General features: G+C 35.8%; 1 protein-coding gene across 7 annotated transcripts in view; it reads right to left on the bottom strand.

The window, feature by feature from the left end:
- GRIA4 (glutamate ionotropic receptor AMPA type subunit 4) overlaps positions 1-18754 on the bottom strand; it is a 393116-nt gene that overhangs the window by 112595 nt on the left and 261767 nt on the right. For all 7 annotated transcript variants that reach the window (XR_013994147.1, XR_013994148.1, XM_081062108.1 and 4 more), the window contains exon 5: positions 9820-10004. Coding sequence is in view for 5 of the 7 variants with exons in the window: in XM_081062108.1 (XP_080918234.1) it covers positions 9820-10004 (185 nt within the window). In the remaining 2 variants the exon portion in view is untranslated. The remainder of the gene's footprint in view (positions 1-9819; positions 10005-18754) is intronic.

Raw genomic sequence — 18754 nt, 5'->3', positions numbered from 1 at the left:
TTTCCCTCTTAAAACTGCTTTTGCGGCATCCCAAAAATTTTGGTAGGATGTATTTTCATTGTCATTTGTTTCTATGTATCTTTTGAGCTCTCCTCTAATTTCTTCTTTGACCCAGTCGTTCTTTAAAAGTATGTTGTTTAATCTCCATGTATTTGTGTTTTTTCCTGCTTTATTTTTGCAGTGGATATCCAATTTCAAAGCTTTGTGATCAGAGAATATGCTTGGTATGATTTCAATCTTCGTAAATTTGCTGAGGCTGATTTTGTGTCCCAATATATGGTCTATCCTTGAGAATGTTCCATGTACACTAGAAAAGAATGTATAGCCTGATGTTTTAGGATGAAGTGCTCTATATATGTCAATTATGTCCAATTCATCTAATGTGTCATTTAGGGCTGCGATTTCGTTATTTATCTTCTGTTTGGATGATCTATCCATAGCTGTCAATGATGTATTTAAGTCCCCTAGTATAATTGTGTTTTGGTCAATTTCTCCCTTTAGTTCTGTTAGTAGTTGCTTGGTATATTTAGGTGCTCCCTGATTGGGGGCATAAATATTGATGACTGTTATGTCTTTTTGTTGCATAGTCCCCTTTACCATTATGAAATGTCTGTCTTTGTCTCATGTTACCTTTTTCATCCTGAAGTCTGTTTTATCTGATATCATTATGGTTACACCTGATTTTCTCTGGGTGCCATTTGCTTCGAGTGTCAATTTCCACCCTTTCACTTTGAGTCTATGCTTGTCCTTGTAGCTGAGATGTATCTCTTGGAGACAGCATATGGTTGGGTTTAGTTTTCTGATCCAATCTGCTACTGTGTGCCTTTTTATTGGTGAGTTCAAGCATTTACATTTAGGGTGATTATTGATACATAAGGATTTCCTGTCATTCTATCTTTAGTTTTCTGGTAAGGCTGTGTCTCCATTGTTTCTTTGCCTTTTTGTTGTCTATTATTTCTGTGTGGTGATATTCTATGATTTTTCCCTCTGTTTCTTCTTTTATACTGGTGTATATTTCAGTTCTGGATATTTTTTGAGTGGTTACCCTTAAGTTTATGTAAAAGAAAGTTTGATATTTAGGGTATTCCATTTTGTTCAGCATGCTTACTTCCTCCATTTCCATATTCCGGTTCAGGCCTTTACTCTTCCCCTATTTATGTTTTGGTTACCACAAATTGTCCCTGTTGATGGTAGTCGAATAGCCTCCTATAGTATTTCTTTTAGTGCAGATTGTGTATTAGAAAATTTTCTCAGCTTCTGTATGTCTGCAAAGGTCTTTATTCCTCCTTGATATCTAAAGAATATCTTTGTTGGATATATTATTCTTGGCTCATAATTTCTCTCTTTCAATAATTTCAATGTTTGGTCCCACTGCCTCCTGGCTTGTAGAGTTTCTGCTGAAAAATCTGATGATAATCTAATGGGCTTTCCTTTGTAGGTTACCATCTTCTTTTCCCTGGCTGCCTTGAGGATTCTTTCTTTGTTGTTGATTTTAGACAGCTTTAATACAATGTGCCTTGGAGAAGGCTTGTTGGGATTGAGGTAATTAGATGTTCTATTTGCTTCTTGGATTCGAGGATCCAGTTCTGTCCACCAGTGTGGGAAGTTCTCATCAACAATTTGTTTGAATATATTCTCTGTTCCAGTTTCTCTTTCTTCTCCTTGTGGTATGCCCGTTATTCTTATATTGCTCTTTCTGATGGAGTCAGAAAGTTCTTGTAGAGTTCTTTCATCGCTTTTAAGTCAAGTCTCTTTCTTCTTCCATCTGTGTAATTTCCAGGTTTCTATCTTCGATGTCACTGATTCTTTCCTCCATCTGGTCAACTCTACTACCTAAACTGGTTATTTCATTCTTAATTTCTTCTATTGAGTTCTTAATCTCCAGAAATTCCATTTGTTTCTTTTAAAATTTTCAATCTCTTTCGTAAAATGCTCGTGTTGTTCTTTGATTGCGGTTCTGAATTCATTAAATTGCCTTTCTGTGTTTTCTTGCATCTCATTGAGTTTTTTCAGAATTGCAATCTTGAATTCCCTGTCATTTAAGTCACATATTTCCATATCTTTATAAGTTCTTTTTCTGGAGACTTTTCACTTTCTTTATGAGCTGTCTTTGTTATTCATGGCAATTACTGATTTATTATTTCTCTTCCTAGACATCTATAGGAGTGGCTTCTGCAGCAAGTTGATAGAAAGAGGCCTTTCTTTTGTTTTCCAGTACTTGTTGGTAGAATGTTTTATTTTCTCTCCTACTGCAGCCTTTTTCTTCCTCTCTCATACAGTGGTGCTATGTTTTCTCTGCACTATTCCAGCTTCTCACACAATGGGGGGATTCCCTGGGAAATGGGCTTCTCCTCTGTTAACAGTTCGCCTGGGTCATAGGGAGCCACATCCCTGTGGGGATGCGAAGAACTTTTGAAGTTCCAAAGCTCTTTCTGCACCTGATTCAGATTCCATATGTTTCAGCAGTTCTGTTTACTCCTACAGGGATCCGCCTCGATAGGTGGGGCCAGGGGTGGGGTGAGTTGTGAGAGGTGGCCCAGAGCAATGGTGGCGACCACCACCACAGCTGGTCCTGCTTCCACAGCTCCCTCCCCTTTGTCAGAACTAGTTGGGCTGTGAATCTGTGTCTGCAGTCCACAGTTCTCAGAACTGCAAATATCCTGTCCTTTTGATCTGACACTGCTACTGTTCCACTTCTAGCATCGGGCAGGTGGGGGTGGGGCGAGCTCTGGGAGGATTGGGAGGAGCGGCTAGTCTCAGTGCCTAAGGCTTCTGTTCTCTGCTCAGCAGTGAGGGCTTAAACCACTGTTTTCAGCCTTCTTCCTTCAGTCTTTTCTCTGAGGTCTCTGCCGTGAGTGTTGGGTTCAGCAGTGTTATATGCTGCCCCCTCAGCCCTGTAGACCATAAGCGGATCCGTAGCAGTCTGAGTTTTCCCTCTCCCACAGCTATGGTAGTTCCAGGATGCAGCGAGCTCAGAGCACTGAGCTAGGTCTGGGTCCTGTGCCCGCGTGGCTTTGTCTCCGCACTTCTCCCTTCCCTCCTCCTCCACTTGCGCGATTCTCCCACCTTTAGGTGAATTCAGTAATGGGCCTGTTCGTATTGCCTGTCTGCTGTGCAGGGAGTCCTTTGTGGAGTTCTTGTTCTATTAGTTGTAAATTCCAGGGGAGCTTTACAGAGGCTCATCTCACGCCGCCATTTTGATGATGTCCCTGTTTTGTTTTGTTTTAATCAGTAAGTAAATTGCTCCTTGAAGATAATGAATGACTTAACCACTTATGATATGCTGCAGCATGCTCTTTAGGCCTTTGGCTCTTTTCAATGCTTTGTTCAGTGTCTGAGATATTTTTGGAAGTGTATGCGGACAATGTAGAGTTCTAGATTGAGCACAATTCCTTTATCTTAGAGAATTCTGAAAATTTGTAAATGCAGACTCTAGATAAACAGACTTTATCTGTTAATCAGTATTGCCACAACTTTGGCAATTTGCCAAAAATTCTGTCCAAGGCCTGACATATCATTTAGCTGGTGCCAGATAAGGAAGCAGCCTTGGACTTAGAATAAGTTAACTGGGGCCATGTCCACACTTATCACTTATGTGAAAATAGCAACATTTCTGTTTGTGAGGAATTTTCCACTTTCAAATTGATTGTGCCCTGAGGAAGGATTATTGCCTTCCATTTGGTGATGCAATAAACCTCACAGACGTCTATCATGGCTTGAGATTTTTTTGATTAATTTACGAACAATATGGGAAGGTCACTGAGTTTGCTGATTATCTGTGATTCACACTGTGTCTAATGGGATACTGAGTTTTTCTTTCATATAGTGAAAGTGGGAATACTGCTAAAAGGGGCACAAAATAAATTTGAGGTACATGGTAAAGAGACAGTTTGAGGTATCTGTGAGCCAGTTGTAGAGTCATTTTCCTCTCCCCTTTTGATAAACATCTATTTCATGCTATAAGGTCACTGCTTGCCATCTTCTCCTGATAGCGACTTGGTTAGATTCCTTAAATATTAATACATCCATGGTATGTCCCAGGGCCAGTCTAGTTCCAGTTACCTATCTAATGCCTTTGACATCATCATCTATTCAGTAAGAAAGGACACTCATAGCAAAGTCCCTGAGGCAATATGAGATTCTTGATCACTTTCTCTGCACCATATTTCTAAAAGAGAGAATATATTTTAGTAGGATTTTAGCAAATGCTTTTTGTTTAACCAGTTGACCAGATAAGAGTTAGTACGTAGAACAGAAAATGTATGTTTTGCTTATCACTTTATCTTCAGCAGAACAGTGGCTGACACAAACTGGGCGTTCAGTAAATAGTTGTAGAATGAATGAATATACAGAAAAGGCCACTTGACTGGGGTTTTATTTTATACTCCTTTTCAGTGTATATCCATGTGTAAAAGTCTATATTGCTTCAGAATCCAGTGCAATTATCAGTAAGTCTTCATTGCAAACAGCATTATTGACTTTTAGAGTGATCAAGGTTTTTCAAGATCATCTCAGCCCAATGATCCTTATTTAAAGTAAGAAAGGAGAAGAATGATGATTTTAAGTGATTCATTTACTTTTTAAAAACAAACACTTGAAGATATCTTATTCATCTCTCAGAAAGTGAAAACACTTATCTTTTCTAGAAAAATCATTATTTGGGGGCTATAAGTAAAGTGAACAAAGACTGAATTAGAAGAATACAAGCCATCTCACTGCCCATTGTGACAACTGTATATTTCAGAGAATGAGTTGGGTGTATTCATGAGAGGAGGGTTTCACTGACAGTAGGAACACAGAAATCTAGTTGCAGGACCGTTAGTTTGTTTTCATGGTGGAGTAAACATGTGGGCAACCATTAGCTTTGAGTGCTATGTTGCTCAAATAATTTTTGATGCTAGAAAAATAAAGATCAAGATTTGGTTGCTTTTTTTGCAACTGGGTTAAACATGTGAATCAAAGCCTCGTACGTCAATGCTTAATTGATATGGTGTAAGAGTCCGTAGGGACTCTTTGCAAATAATCACATTAAAAATTTAAAATTAATGGATATGTATGAAAATTAAAGAATATGTGAAAAGGCTCCCACTATAAGCTACTTCTTTTGATATGAAAACAATTCATTTGCTTCTAGTTATTTTAAGCTATTACCGGTATGAGCTATTCTAGAAGACAATTAGATGTATTGTTAAAGGAAGAAAATGACGTGAGATGAATAATGCCATAGTCCAAAATGGATAATTTAATATAAGTAAACAACATTTACTCTCAATAACTGATTGCAAATTCAACAAATACTAAAAAATATTGTTAGCTGTAAGTTTCTTTTCAAAGTTGTTTTCTGCAGATAAGTGGACCTAATAGCGCATTGTATTTAGAGAGCCAAAAATGCAATTTGTTTTATTGCATTGATACAAATAAAGTGACAATAATCTAACTTTGTAGTTTTGTTATATTTCCATTGCTTTAAATAGCTCAATGAGTGATAGTTACATAAATTCTTCCATTTATTTCCCTATAGTGTAATTTAAGGTAGAAAAATCAATACAGCTTAAACTACAATTTCAAATACTGGTTTTGAAGTGTTTGAATGAGTATATGACTAACTCTTATAAACATATTGCTATTTAAAAAAACTAATTAATTCATGGCATAGAAATAATTTGGAAAACATGTACAGAAGATGAAGTGTTTCTCTAACCACAGTTGTCCACTAACATATTTTGAGAGAAATTTGTGTGAACTCTTCACATTATGTTTTTGAAAACTGATACTAATTAAAATGTCAAAAAAGTAATTATTGACAGCATGCTACCATAATCTGAAGCATGCCCATCCTTCTAGAAATGTACTAACACATCCTTATCTTCATTATATTAATTTTAACATCCTCAGGTAGAGAGCAACTTCTTTTCAAATATTTTTCTGATCAAAATTATTTAGCATTTTGCTTTTTAAAAAGTGCTTTGGTCGATTCTCTGAAATTGTTTTGTATTGTCTCAATTTATTAAAGAAGATGTTGAATGACAGAAGTATTGAAGTATATGTACAAATTCCTGACAAAGCCTGGATAAAGTCTTGTTTTTGAGGAGCCAATAGTAAAACTAACAAACATTAACAAAATGGCTTAAAGACTTAAATGTAAGATCTGAAACCATAATATATCTAGAAGAAAATATAGGAAGAAACTTCATGGACATTACCCAGAGTAAGATTTTCACTGATATATCCCCTCGCGCGAGGGAAGTAAGAGAAAAAATAAACATGTGGGATTACATCAAGCTAAAAAGTTTTTTCACAGCAAAGGAAACTATCAATAAAACAAAAAGGGATCCTACTGAATGGGAAAAGATATTTGCCAATGATATATCTGATAAGGGATTAATATCACAAATCTATAAAAAACTTACTCAACTCAACTCCAAAAAAACAAACAACCCAATTAAAAAATGGGCAGAGGACTTGAGGAGACATTTTTCTAAAAAGGACATACAGAAGGCAAGAAGACATATGAAGAAATGCTCAACCTCACTAACCATCAGAGAAATGCAAATAAAAACCACAATGAGATACCACCTCACTCCAGTCAAAATGGCTATCATCAAAAAATCTGCAAACAACAAATGCTGGCGCTGATGTGGAGAAAAGGGAACGCTAGTGCACTGTTGGTGGGATTGCAGATTAGTGCAGCCACTATAGAAGACAGTATGGAGGTATCTCAGGAATGTGAAAATGGAACTACCCTATGATCCAGTAATTCCACTCCTAGGCATCTACCCGGAGAAATCCAAAACTCCAATTCAAAAATCAGTATGCACTCCTATGTTTATTGCAGCACTTTACACAATAGCCAAGATATGGAAACAACTGAAATGCCCATTGGTAGATGACTGGATTAAGAAGCTGTGGTACATTTATACAATGGAGTATTACGCAGCCATAAAGAAGAAGGAAATCTTATCATTTGCAACAACATGGATGGATCTAGAGAACATTATGTTAAGTGAAATAAGTTAGAAAGAGAAAGACAAGTACCATATGATCTCACTTATATGCGGAATCTAAAGAAAAGAATATGTGAATGAACTAATCAGAGACAGTTTTGAGGACACAAAGAAAAAACGGAGAGTTGTTAGATGGGCGGGGGTGGGGGGGTTGGGGATAAGGGGAAAGGTGAAGGGATTGGGAGGCAGTTGGTGGCCGCAAGATGGCCTCAGGGTTTTCTGGAAATTAATTTGGGGAACTTATTCAATAATGTTGTAGGGGTTTTGTTGGGTATCCGATGGGCATGCGTCCTATTTGGGAGACCACCTCAGGGATGGTGTGGATGCCTGATCGTGGCGTTGTGCACCAGAGGCTAAACATTAATGAATGCCAACTATAATTTTATGTGTGTGATGTGATGGCTGGGTGTGAGGTCGGAGGGATGGTGGGTGGGGGGAGGGGGGTTCACAGTGTGAGGGATGTAGATGGTGGGCCTCTAAGTATTACCTTGTCTTGTACACCTGAAACTAATAAAAAAAATTTAAAAAATAGTGATTTTGCTTAGAGCTACAATGAATTAAAATATAGATAGTAAAAAGAAAATCATTTTCAAAATCAGAAATAAGCTTTTTGTGGGGAAAATTTTATAGGACAATTAAGAATACATTATAGTCTCATAATACAGTAGATTTTGTTATAATTTATGAGATTTATACCTGAGAGGAATTTTAAAGGAACGAAGGTCTATTACTAGTCTCATTATTACTATGCAGTCATGATAGAATAGAAACATTTTATAATTCAGTAAGAAGAATAGTAATAGAAATAGGAAAAGAAGACACACTTTCTCAGTTTTGGGGATAGCATGGTGACTATGGTTAACAATACTGTATTATATACTTGAAAGTTGCTAAGAGAATAGATCTTAAATGTTCTCATCCCCAAAAAGAAATGTTAATTATGTGAAGTGATGGAAGTGTTAAACAACCCCTGTGGTAATCATTTCACAATATATTAGTGTATCAAATTATCATCTTGTACACCTTAAACCTGAACAATGTTATGTGTAATTCATAACTCAATAAGGCTGGAAAAAAGAAAAATGTCATTTATTTAAAATGAAAAAAAAATTAAGATGTCCAGTTCCCTCAGCAAGAACTTATTTAAGCTTTATTTAAATAGTTTATCCAATGCACCTGGGTGTGATGATTTTCTTCTTGGAAACCAGCTAAGCCTCTGAATTGAGTCAATGTGCTTTAGGCACTCAATTGCTTTATCCAGATATAGTCTTTTAAGCACAGGTGCTAAGTGGAGGGTCTTTCTGAGCTTTACTCACCCTCTGACAGGAACTTGGCAACCAGTTTGTTGCTAGAATTGACTGCTCTCTGGGATGCACGAGGAGTTATTTACAAAGCTTCAGTTGTTCAGGTCAAACAACTCAAACTCTCAACACAGGGGGTGGGAGTAGGAGAATGAATAAATGGAAGTTTGAGCTGAAATGACTGTAATGCTTAAGAAAGTAAAATAAATTATTTTTTCTTGGATTCCATAAATACACATTGAAAAGCTCATATTCTCTGAATAATTGCAACCTTAATAATTTTGAACTCCCTAAGGAATAATCTGGATGATGTACAGGTTTATAATTAATATTTTCCAATATAATATAAACATATTTCTTCAATCAAGTATTTTTTTTTCTTCTATAAAAAGATAACAGGAGGTGAACACTTTGTCATTTCCTTTTACAGTATGCTCTGGCTTCACTAGACCTTTAAAAGAAGTACCATATCCTTTTTTACCTTTACCTTTTACAAATTCTAATATAGTTGAGGAAGGAAACAAGGCATTTGGTTTAGTGCCCTTCTATATTAAGGAGGAATCTCTGAAACATGTTCGTTTTGATTTTTATAGTTGAGTATTTAAGTTTTCTTTACAAATAAATCTGCACATTGGTAAATTTACTACTACAAATCAAGTCATATATTTATGTAGATAAACTATACGTAGCAAACTAACCAACGAAACATCATGCTGTGATATTGTCTAGACAACATAACATATTGTAGATAAATATGGGCAAACATTTCTAAAACCGCTAGATGGCATTCATTCACTGCAATTTTGGCCAAACATACACTTTCAAAGCTTTATCATGAGATGCAGGTTAGGGAGAAAGCAAATGTTATCCATCATTTGAGGATATTTTCCTATCATTTAACACAATGACAAAGCTCTATTTTATCTTTTCTTTCAAATCAAATCAACAGATATTTATTGAAAGCTTTGTTCAAGGATTCTTCCTTTGTGCGAAGAGTTGAAAATCACCTTTCCTGTAGTACTAATATATTTACTTACAAAATCTAGAAGAAAATAGACTACACACAGTAAGCCACTTAATTTTCTTTTATTTCATTGCTGTACTAATTCATGTTGCTATTTCTCATATAGCTATTTCTCTAAAAGTTAGAAAAAGCACATGGTTACAAATATTAAAATTTTCAAATATTTTCGATGGTATTAATCTTCCAAATTAATGTTTATGAAAATAAGAGGCCAAGAAATCTTGATGATTCATAAAAGGTCCTTTCTATTGTATGTCTTTAAAATGTGTGAGAAATAGTGCTACTAATTGCATGAAGACCTAAGAACCAAAATGGTCTTTGGTGATAGAGGATTATGATTTTTGTTTTGGAGATAAATTGTTGAATGAAAATTCCCAAACTCCACACTTCAGACTAGGTGGTTGAAGGAAGACATTGATGAGGACAAGTAAATCAAAGGTCAACTTTTTAGTAGAAGGTCTCGGTAAATAAAATAAAATCCAGGACTTACCTGTTCTAATATGTTTTGAAGCCTCTCTATTTCACAGTCTATTACAAATTTCTTCTCTTGTCTTCTATCAAGTTCTTCTAGAAGTTGTCTATAGCTGACATCATTAAAATTTTCCACACATATAGCACTGACATGCCAACCATTTTGTCCTGCTTTTTCCATAATAGCTTGAAGTATTGAATATCCTAGTGGGGAAAAAGAAAATCCAGACAGGTTACTAAAAACATCATTTTCTCCCCTTTAATAACATACAGGCACTATTCTGCATCAACATTTTTATGTTCCAAAATACACAATGGATGCTTAGAAATTGAAAAATCTCAGTGGTTATTTCCAAATCATTTGTTTTTGTTTTCTTTACTTAGAGCAACAATATCCTTTAAAATATTGCTTGTATGAAGTAGCAATATCATACCTTGTGTGTAAGCTCTCAAAATCTTTCTACTGAACACTATTACATTGCTTTAGACACATTTTTGATGAGATAAGCCCCAAACCAAATCCAATACCACCTGTAGTGAATAACGATTTTATAAACTGTTAATTTTATGCACTAGATAGAGTTAGTTTTAAATAACTGTTTTGACTCTCCCATTGAGCAAGGTAGAAACAACAATTTTTGGTTCAACTATGGAAGATAAGATGTAAAAAATACAACAACAGTGTAACATATTTATTGAGGACCCATTATTATAAATGGAGAAGGCATCATTTAATTATTCTTCCTCTTTTGACAAGGGAATGATGTGGATGGACGTGAACTGAATAACCCAATAAGTGAGGGACTGGGCACTCAATTTCATAATCTAATAGAGGAGACAAAGAATCAAATACACAAAGGCAAATTAGTTTTAAAAAGCATAATCATAACTGTATTCAATGTAAGGTGCTGGTCCAAGGGGAGGTTTGGTTAAATCTGTCTGGATGAGATAAGGAAAATTACCACAAAAGAGAAACAACTTGAATTGGTTATTGAAGATTGAGAAGGCACACCTAAGATTGCTGAAGAAGGAGGGGCATTTTTTAGCTGGAGACAGGTTTCCAGAGAGGATTGAATGGTATTTACCCTGTACTTGGTCTCTTCTGCATGTGGAAGTGAAGTCATGAGTATTTGTATCTGGGTTAAGGACTGAGGGGCACATGTGTGAATCCAGTACTTAGAGATTGTCTTCATGCTATCATCGTCTTGAACTCTTGCTTTTTCCAGCTTTCAGTTTTAAAATGGAATGTGAGAGAGAGAAAATAGATTCTTTGAATCTATGAATAGCCCAAACAGGAACTGATTAGATTCAGAGTCTGTTAACCAGTTACTTCCCACCTGTGGCTTAGCATAAAAAAATATGCTAGTCTTATTTAAAAGGGTCTGACACTTTCTTAGGCTCAATATGGCAGCTGCCTATAGTTTCTCCCCCACCTCATCCGTGAAGTTAGAGTGAAGAGCTGGGAGGATCAAAAGTGAAGACTTAAAACAAATATATGATATGTATAAGGGAAGAACACACTTATTCAGTTTTCATTCGTATGTGAATCTCTCAGAGTCAAAGATTTTGATTTTTAGGTATGTTTTCTACAAGTCAGAGTTTCAAAAATTACGGGTATTCAGTTAATATCAACAGATGGAACTGATGATGAGATCATATTTGAAACATAAATTACCTGGTATCCTGCCAAATGAAATACTGTGGCAGTCAGGATTCATTTCTATCTAAACGAAAAGAAAAAAATTCCCCAGAGGAAGAAGGAAGGCATGTTAATTACTATATAATTATTCTGGTATATCTGTTGCTCCATTTAGTCTTTCCTTTTGTAATGTATGCCTGTAATTATCTCTTCAAACCTCACTTAGGTTACCCCCACCCCCACCCCAAATCTAGTACTCTCCCTTGTTTCCTATTTGATGCTTGTGTAACATGATGATTTGAGTCCTACCTTAATATACATGTTTATGTCTCTTTTATTCTGTTACTGGGGCTTGTTCTCTGATAGTAAGTGAAGCAATGTTCCTCTTATTCATTTTTGACATCTATGAACACGTTATTTTTAAAAATACCAGTAGACATCTTACTATTCCTTTTTCTCCTTTTACTTATTGTTATACCCATCTAATTTATATACTTTCAGTTTGTTTGATTTTTCACATGTTGTAAAATTGGTAAATATTGACCACATACATTGAAATAGTAGTTATCCTGCTCCCTGAGATCAAGTCACAGCTTGGCACCGTTGTTTAGATATTGCTTGCTTGTTTTCTTTCTTTTTTTTGTTTTGCATCATGTGGTTATCAGGTGTCCTGTCAGTATTAGGCATCCAGGTTGGTATTTTGTTGCCTACAGGACTTTTACAACCATAAAGCAAAATCATAAATTCAACATTTTGTTACCTGATTTTTAAGATTTACAAATGTTCTGAAATAAGACAAAACTCTCGGACACAATCTTTGTTAAATGGCAGAGAGAGTTGGCTGCCTAAAAGCAACCACTGATCATAATCAGAAGTTACTGGCATCTTTTCGATGCAGTGCAGAGGGTACACAGTTATCGTTTCAGAGCTTGGTTGAAAAGTTAAATTCTTTAATCAGCTGTGTTTGACTTTCATATGCTTTCTTATTCATTGCTACTCAGATGTGTGTGTCTCATTCATTTGCTAAGATCGTTGGGAATACATTGTAAATCAGAGAAAATACTGCTGCTGAATCTATGATTACGTAACTTAGCTGTTATATAAACTGGAAAATCACAAGTCAAATTATACTACTAATTCTGCATCTGGCTATGATTTGTATCTTCTAGTTATTAGAAAATGTGTAATGCAATATTGCTGACCAGAAAGTGAATAGTTTTAGGTGAGTATCATAAGACTATTGGGAAATTCACTACTGTAAAGGATCTTTTAAGTCTTTTACTTAAAAAAAGGCTGTTTAACATTTTAATTCAATATAATTTATTGAAAAGCTACTACGTTCAAGATTTTTAAAGGTATGCCAAGACATCATTCTTATCTCTACAAGGAATTAACTAGCTAGTAAAACTGATACTTACATAACTAACCATTATGCAAATTACACAGTATTATATAAATAACTTCAAAAGAACCAAAATTATTTTATTAGAATAGTCATGAGGGCATACTGTGGACAAGATCACATTGTTGGATTACAATAAGTAATTAAAAGATTTTTCATAGTTATTAAAGAACACTATCAATTATATGTACAAGTATTTTAAAAAATGTTATGTCATGTAATGGTATCAGTTATGCTAAATAGAATCATAGCGATGTAAGCAGACTTGAGCTACTGCATCCTTATACATCAGCATTATTATATAATCCAGGATAACGACCTATTTTGCATGAGTTATACCATCTAGAGATGTGGCTACTGTCAACACAAGCTGGGCTTATTTATTTGATGTTCTCTTTTGCAAGAGTTACTTGATTCTACTATCTGTACACAGAGGGACAGGAGGAGAACAGGGAGAAATGTATGTCAGGGCGGATATAATTTCAACAAAAAAGTGTTTTCCATATGCTATAATGAAACCACCACTATGTTCGTTCAGATGACAGAAAAGTGTTCATAGTGCTTTTGAATTAGAAGGTCATCAGTGCAATCAACAGGAACAATCAATAGTATGCCAGGTATAGAAATCATATTTCAGAGGAGAGAGAAATTGAAGAGAAAATGAGAAGAAGTGAGAATGTCGAATTTATCAAGGAATATCATCAGGGTAATGAAGTAATGAGATGAAGGGCATGCTGCGATGACGAATATGGGATAGAGAAACATCTAGGTCATGGGGACTGGTTTGGTAATGAGAGGACTGGGTAGGTGAGGGGCTGTAAAGCTTAAAAAAGGAGAAGTGACAAAAGGAGGTAGCAGCAGTTTATACCTACTCAAAAGAAAGCCTCTCTCATTAATCTTATAAATTGCTATGCAGGTACTCACTACTACACCATTGATTTCTCTGGTCTGGCACAATTACCAGCATCGCAAACTAGTGTGTTTGAAGAGAAGTGTATGTCTGGAAGAGAACTTCATGCTCTGTATGTATAATTCAGTTACAGAGAGGAATAGGTTCTGTAATCCCCACTGCATTCATTTAAGGCCACCATGCTGGAACCATAGAGCAGATTTAGTTGGGATCCTTTCCAAAGCAGCTTAGATACCAAAATAACGTGTTCAGAGGCTGCAGTCTGGACTCTACGGTCTCAACACACCGGAGTAACCGATGGTGTACCTTGGTTAAATGAGCTGCAATTATGACTCTAGCATTTATTTATGCCATAGTTCAAGAAGGGCATAGAGAAAGCAAGCAACGGTCTTCCAACTTATACAGTTTGGCCATAACTTAAGATAAGATGCAATGTCTTGTGTTTCACTTTTCTACAATCAACAGTAAAAATAGAAAATCCATCTTCAAAGACAGTCCTTCTGGGTCCTAACACTCCCCTAAGGCCTCTCATATTTTCCGGCAGTAACATTTAGTGTCTCCTGACTCCTACACTGCAGTGTATATATTTAATTCAGATGACACCTTACAGGGGAATTTGATACTTAAATCTTCCAAGTTTTCTGTCAGTTGCAACTGAACCTAACCCTTATTACTACAGGCATATGGCAAGTAATTTCAACAACTTGCCACAGGTTCAAAGCACAAACACCTTCTCCCAGACATGCCCTAACACTATTTTTCCTTATTTCTCTTGAGCTTTTCTAGAAACTGGTTTACTGGAGAATTTTATTTCAGTTATAAAGAATTGATAGGCCTATTAATCCATATATTCACTTGTTCACATAGCAACTAGATTGATCTTTGTAGACAGAAACTCTATGGTACTTCCTTACATGAAGCCTTCAATGTTTTCTTATTCTTTTATGTTACACACCAAAATCTGGTATGCTTGTTCCCTGCCTCTCTTTCGAGACTCATTTTGTATCACAGTTTTCCTTGCTTTCTAACATCCAGCAAAACTGGCCTTGTCAGAAGTTTGAGAAGTTCCCACGTAACTCCACCCATGTGCCTCTGTACATGATACTACTCCCTTTAAAAGATAGTTTCCCTCCATTTTTTGCCTTCTTTTGGATGTTATCTCAGACATCACTTACCCTCTGACTAGATCACTTCCCCAATCATCTAAGCTCTTATAATTTTCTATGTATTTCTTTCAGAGATTTTGACCAGTTTCTCGTTATGAATAACAATCTTATTAGTGTCTTTTCTCACCCCTACATTGTAGGTTCCATAAAGGTGGGTTCTGTTTCTGTGCTCAGTGCTTAGTCCAGTGTGTGCTTAATAGGTGCTCAGCAAAGAGTTGTTTGAATGCATGAATAAATAAATTAACAGGAAATTTGTAAAGAGGAATCAGGATGTTTAAAAGCTCAGAAGTAAGAAGAAGCAGGGCAGGTCACATTTGGGGACTTCAAATACTTTAGTTTATCTTGTATGTTTGGAAGAACAAAGAAGGTATATAGAGAATTTGTGTGGCCTGTGGAAAGAGATTCAAAAGCTGGAGCCGTAAGTAGGCAAGGGACATATCGCAAGGACCTTCCCTACCATATTAGAGAATTTTGTCAAGAGAGTGACAAGTTTGAATGTGTTTTAGAGGGGTCATTTAGCTGAGGTGTGAAAAATACAATGAATGAAGTTAACACAAGAAATGGAGAACCCAGTTAGGAGAACATATTTAAGTAATGAAGAAGGGAAATAATGGAAGTAGTGGATTCACTATATTATGCTTTATTATCATTTTATAATATCATTGGATCTCATGAGAGCCCTGGGAAGTAGGTATTATTATCCCCACTGTATAAGTAAAGAAACAGAGATAAAGATAGGTTATGTGATTTATATCAAATCATAACCATAATAAGTGACAGTGCTACAATTTGAACTCAGTCCCTTCCTTGCTCAAATCTAGGGACTTTTTTTTTTTTTTTTACCACATTTTAGCCAACAGGGTGAGTAGGAGATGAAATTGGGAAGGAAGGTTGAAGCTGTGTTGCGAAGGTCTTTAAAGTAACAATTGTCATCACCTCTTCTCACAAATAAACCTCATATTTTAGCATGGCCTGTCAGTATTATCTTCAAAATATATCAAGAATCTGGCCATTTCCCCCTATGTCCACTGCCACCATCCAGGTCAAGACCACCATTGCCTCTTGTCTGGATTATTGCAATTATCTCCTTACAGGTTTTCTTGCTTTGCCTTTGCCCCCCTCCGACAATGAATAGCCAAACTGCAAGCTAACAATCATAACAATCTACATTCTCTCATTGCTTTTTTACAGTGGCCAGCATGACCCAAACCTCTGACCTCATCCACTGCTCGCTCACTCTCAAACATCACAAGCAAACTGACCTCTTTGTGGTTGTGACAACCTGCCAGGTGTGCTCCCACTTGAGGTTTTTTTGCCCTGGAATGATCTCCCCAAGGTGGGTCTTCCAGGCTCATCTTTTCACTTCTTTCTGGTCTTTACCCAAATGCCCTCTCTTCAATGAGGCCATCCTAGGCTAATTTCTCTAAAAGTTCAGCTCCCTTGTCCTGAGATTTCCTATTTCCCTTCTCTGCTTTATTTTCTTCCTAATGCCACTACGTAATGTACTATATATTTTATTTTTCTATCTTGTTTATTGTCTATTTCCCCCACTATAATGTAATCTCATGAAGGGAGATTTTGTTTTGTTCACTATGTTAGAAGAGTGCCTGGCAACTAAAAAGCACTCAGTGAATACTTTTGGATAATTAAATACTGAAAGTTCAATTGTATTTCATTGGCAACAGGAAAATACTGGAAGCTTTAGAGCAGAGAAGAGAAAAACTTATAAAATTGCTTTCATAATATTAGCTTTCATAATATTAATGGAAAAGATAGATTAAAGTAGAAAGAGAAGGAAGAAAGGGAATAATCCAAATAAGAGGCTACTAAAATTAATACAGGTGTAATAACTCCTCTAATCTAGATTAATTCTGAAAAAAATGTAAAGAAAAGAGAATGTTAATTGCTTTTCTCTAAATTCTATTCTGTCCTTATTTGTACAAGAGCCAGGAGATTTTTTTTTTTAATTGTATCAGGTGGAACCTTATGAGATTGCCGCTTTTGTTAGTCTAAAATACTCAAATTTCAATAATGTCTTATGTCTTATGTTTCAACCTATTGATAGCTTCTGAATTGATGGTAAATAATATTCAGTGGAATTACACTGACTTGAGCCTATTTAATTTACACATTTAGATGCTCCTCCCCGCTCCTGTCCCCCTGAATTTGGTGAATAAATGCAAAACAGGGCAGAGGGAGGTCATGAGCTTTAGGAACAAAGACCCCAGCACACCTCAACAAGTCCTTAGGGTTTCCCTGGAAATTGCTCTAGAGTTTTCATTATCAATCTGCTTAGCAACCATCTTGAGTCTAAAGGCTAAAATAAGCCTCAGAAAAGCTAAGAACTAAAGGAAGTGTAAAATTGATTTTAGAAAGAACTCTGTTGTAAATGATTAAAACAGAAATACTTTTAGTTCATAAAAACAAATCATCTGCTAACCTGGAAACGTTGGTTCATTGGTTGAGGGTGCAGGATAGCCAATACTCTACATAGAATTCTGGTTCTTAAAAGACCAATTAATTTATTCTACCCTATGTTGAAATTTGGGTCCAATAGAGCTCATTAATTAATCATGAAAGAAATCACTGGCAACAAAACACACAGAAGTGTTACACAACATATTAAATATCAGTTTGTTGTATTCACATGCCAAACTGTGTACTGTAAATAATATTAATTTGGATCTGGCTTTTATACACAAAGCCAAAACCATTCATTTTGGTTGATTTGAAAGTGATATTTTAAAATGTTACTTATGTCTTTTCTTTAGAAAATGAGTAGCAGTACATAATTTTCTTGTGATGATTCTGGTGAAAGGATTTTGCACACAATTACTGAGACAATTTCTGTTCCTAGCAGGAAAAAACACAGGATGAAGTAAGTATTCACCATATGATTAGCCTAATTTTTATATCCCACTGAGGCTAGCTCAATTCCAAGAAGTAATTGTAAACTCCTGTCAATGACTGTGAGAGTGAATACGTTTGATTACTCACTATTAAATTTCTTTAGTGGGGAAATGACTCTGAGGTGATCATCTAAATAAAGAGTGATTTCTTGAACTCCATGCCAGATGACAAATGATGGGTTCCGTGGTAGACTTACTTTCAACTGTAAAAACTGTGTTTCTCACTTCAACTATATGGTTGTGGGTCAGGTTATTTGAATTACTTAAAACATCCACTTTTGACTTCTATGCAAAAAGGTTGATTAATGTAGGATTTTAGTTAGAGATCAGATTTTATAGTAATCTGATCGATAACTGTTAATAAAAATCAGCTTTATTCCCCAAGGTAGAGTGAATGCAGAATGCTGTTGTCCATTTGAGGGAAATACTTGGTGAATTCTCAGTAGGTAAGGGAATTTCTTCCTACAACTCTGGGAGAATCAGAGTGTATAACTCAACACCCCACACCCTATCAAAAATGAAAACAAAAACTTAGCTTTTATTCGTGAATTTCATATGCAGTTATTAGCCATCTCCTCAAAAACTTTAGTCAGAAACCCCAGAGATATTCTCAGACTTATCATTCTTCTCCACTCCCATCCCAAGTCAATCCTGATATTGCTTTCTAAATATTATATTTAAGATCTTTCACAAGCAAGTCCCTACTTACTCATTCCTTCAGTTTTCATTCAGTGAGTATCTATTGAATGTCTACTATGTGCCAGGCCATTGCTCTAGGGCCTTCAGATGTAGACATAATAAAAACAGTAAAATATGCCTACTTTCATGAAGCTTACACTCCGGTGGCTGAGGCAGACAATAAACAAATATACTTGTAGTATAAAGAAAAGAGGTGGTCAGTGCTATGAAGAAAAACGAAGAAAGAACA

Source organism: Rhinolophus hipposideros (assembly GCF_964194185.1).
Source record: "Rhinolophus hipposideros genome assembly, chromosome: 10".
Classification (NCBI taxonomy): Eukaryota; Metazoa; Chordata; class Mammalia; order Chiroptera; family Rhinolophidae; genus Rhinolophus; species Rhinolophus hipposideros.
Note: the sequence above shows the minus strand (reverse complement) of the source record. Positions and strands in the feature narration are given on the sequence as shown.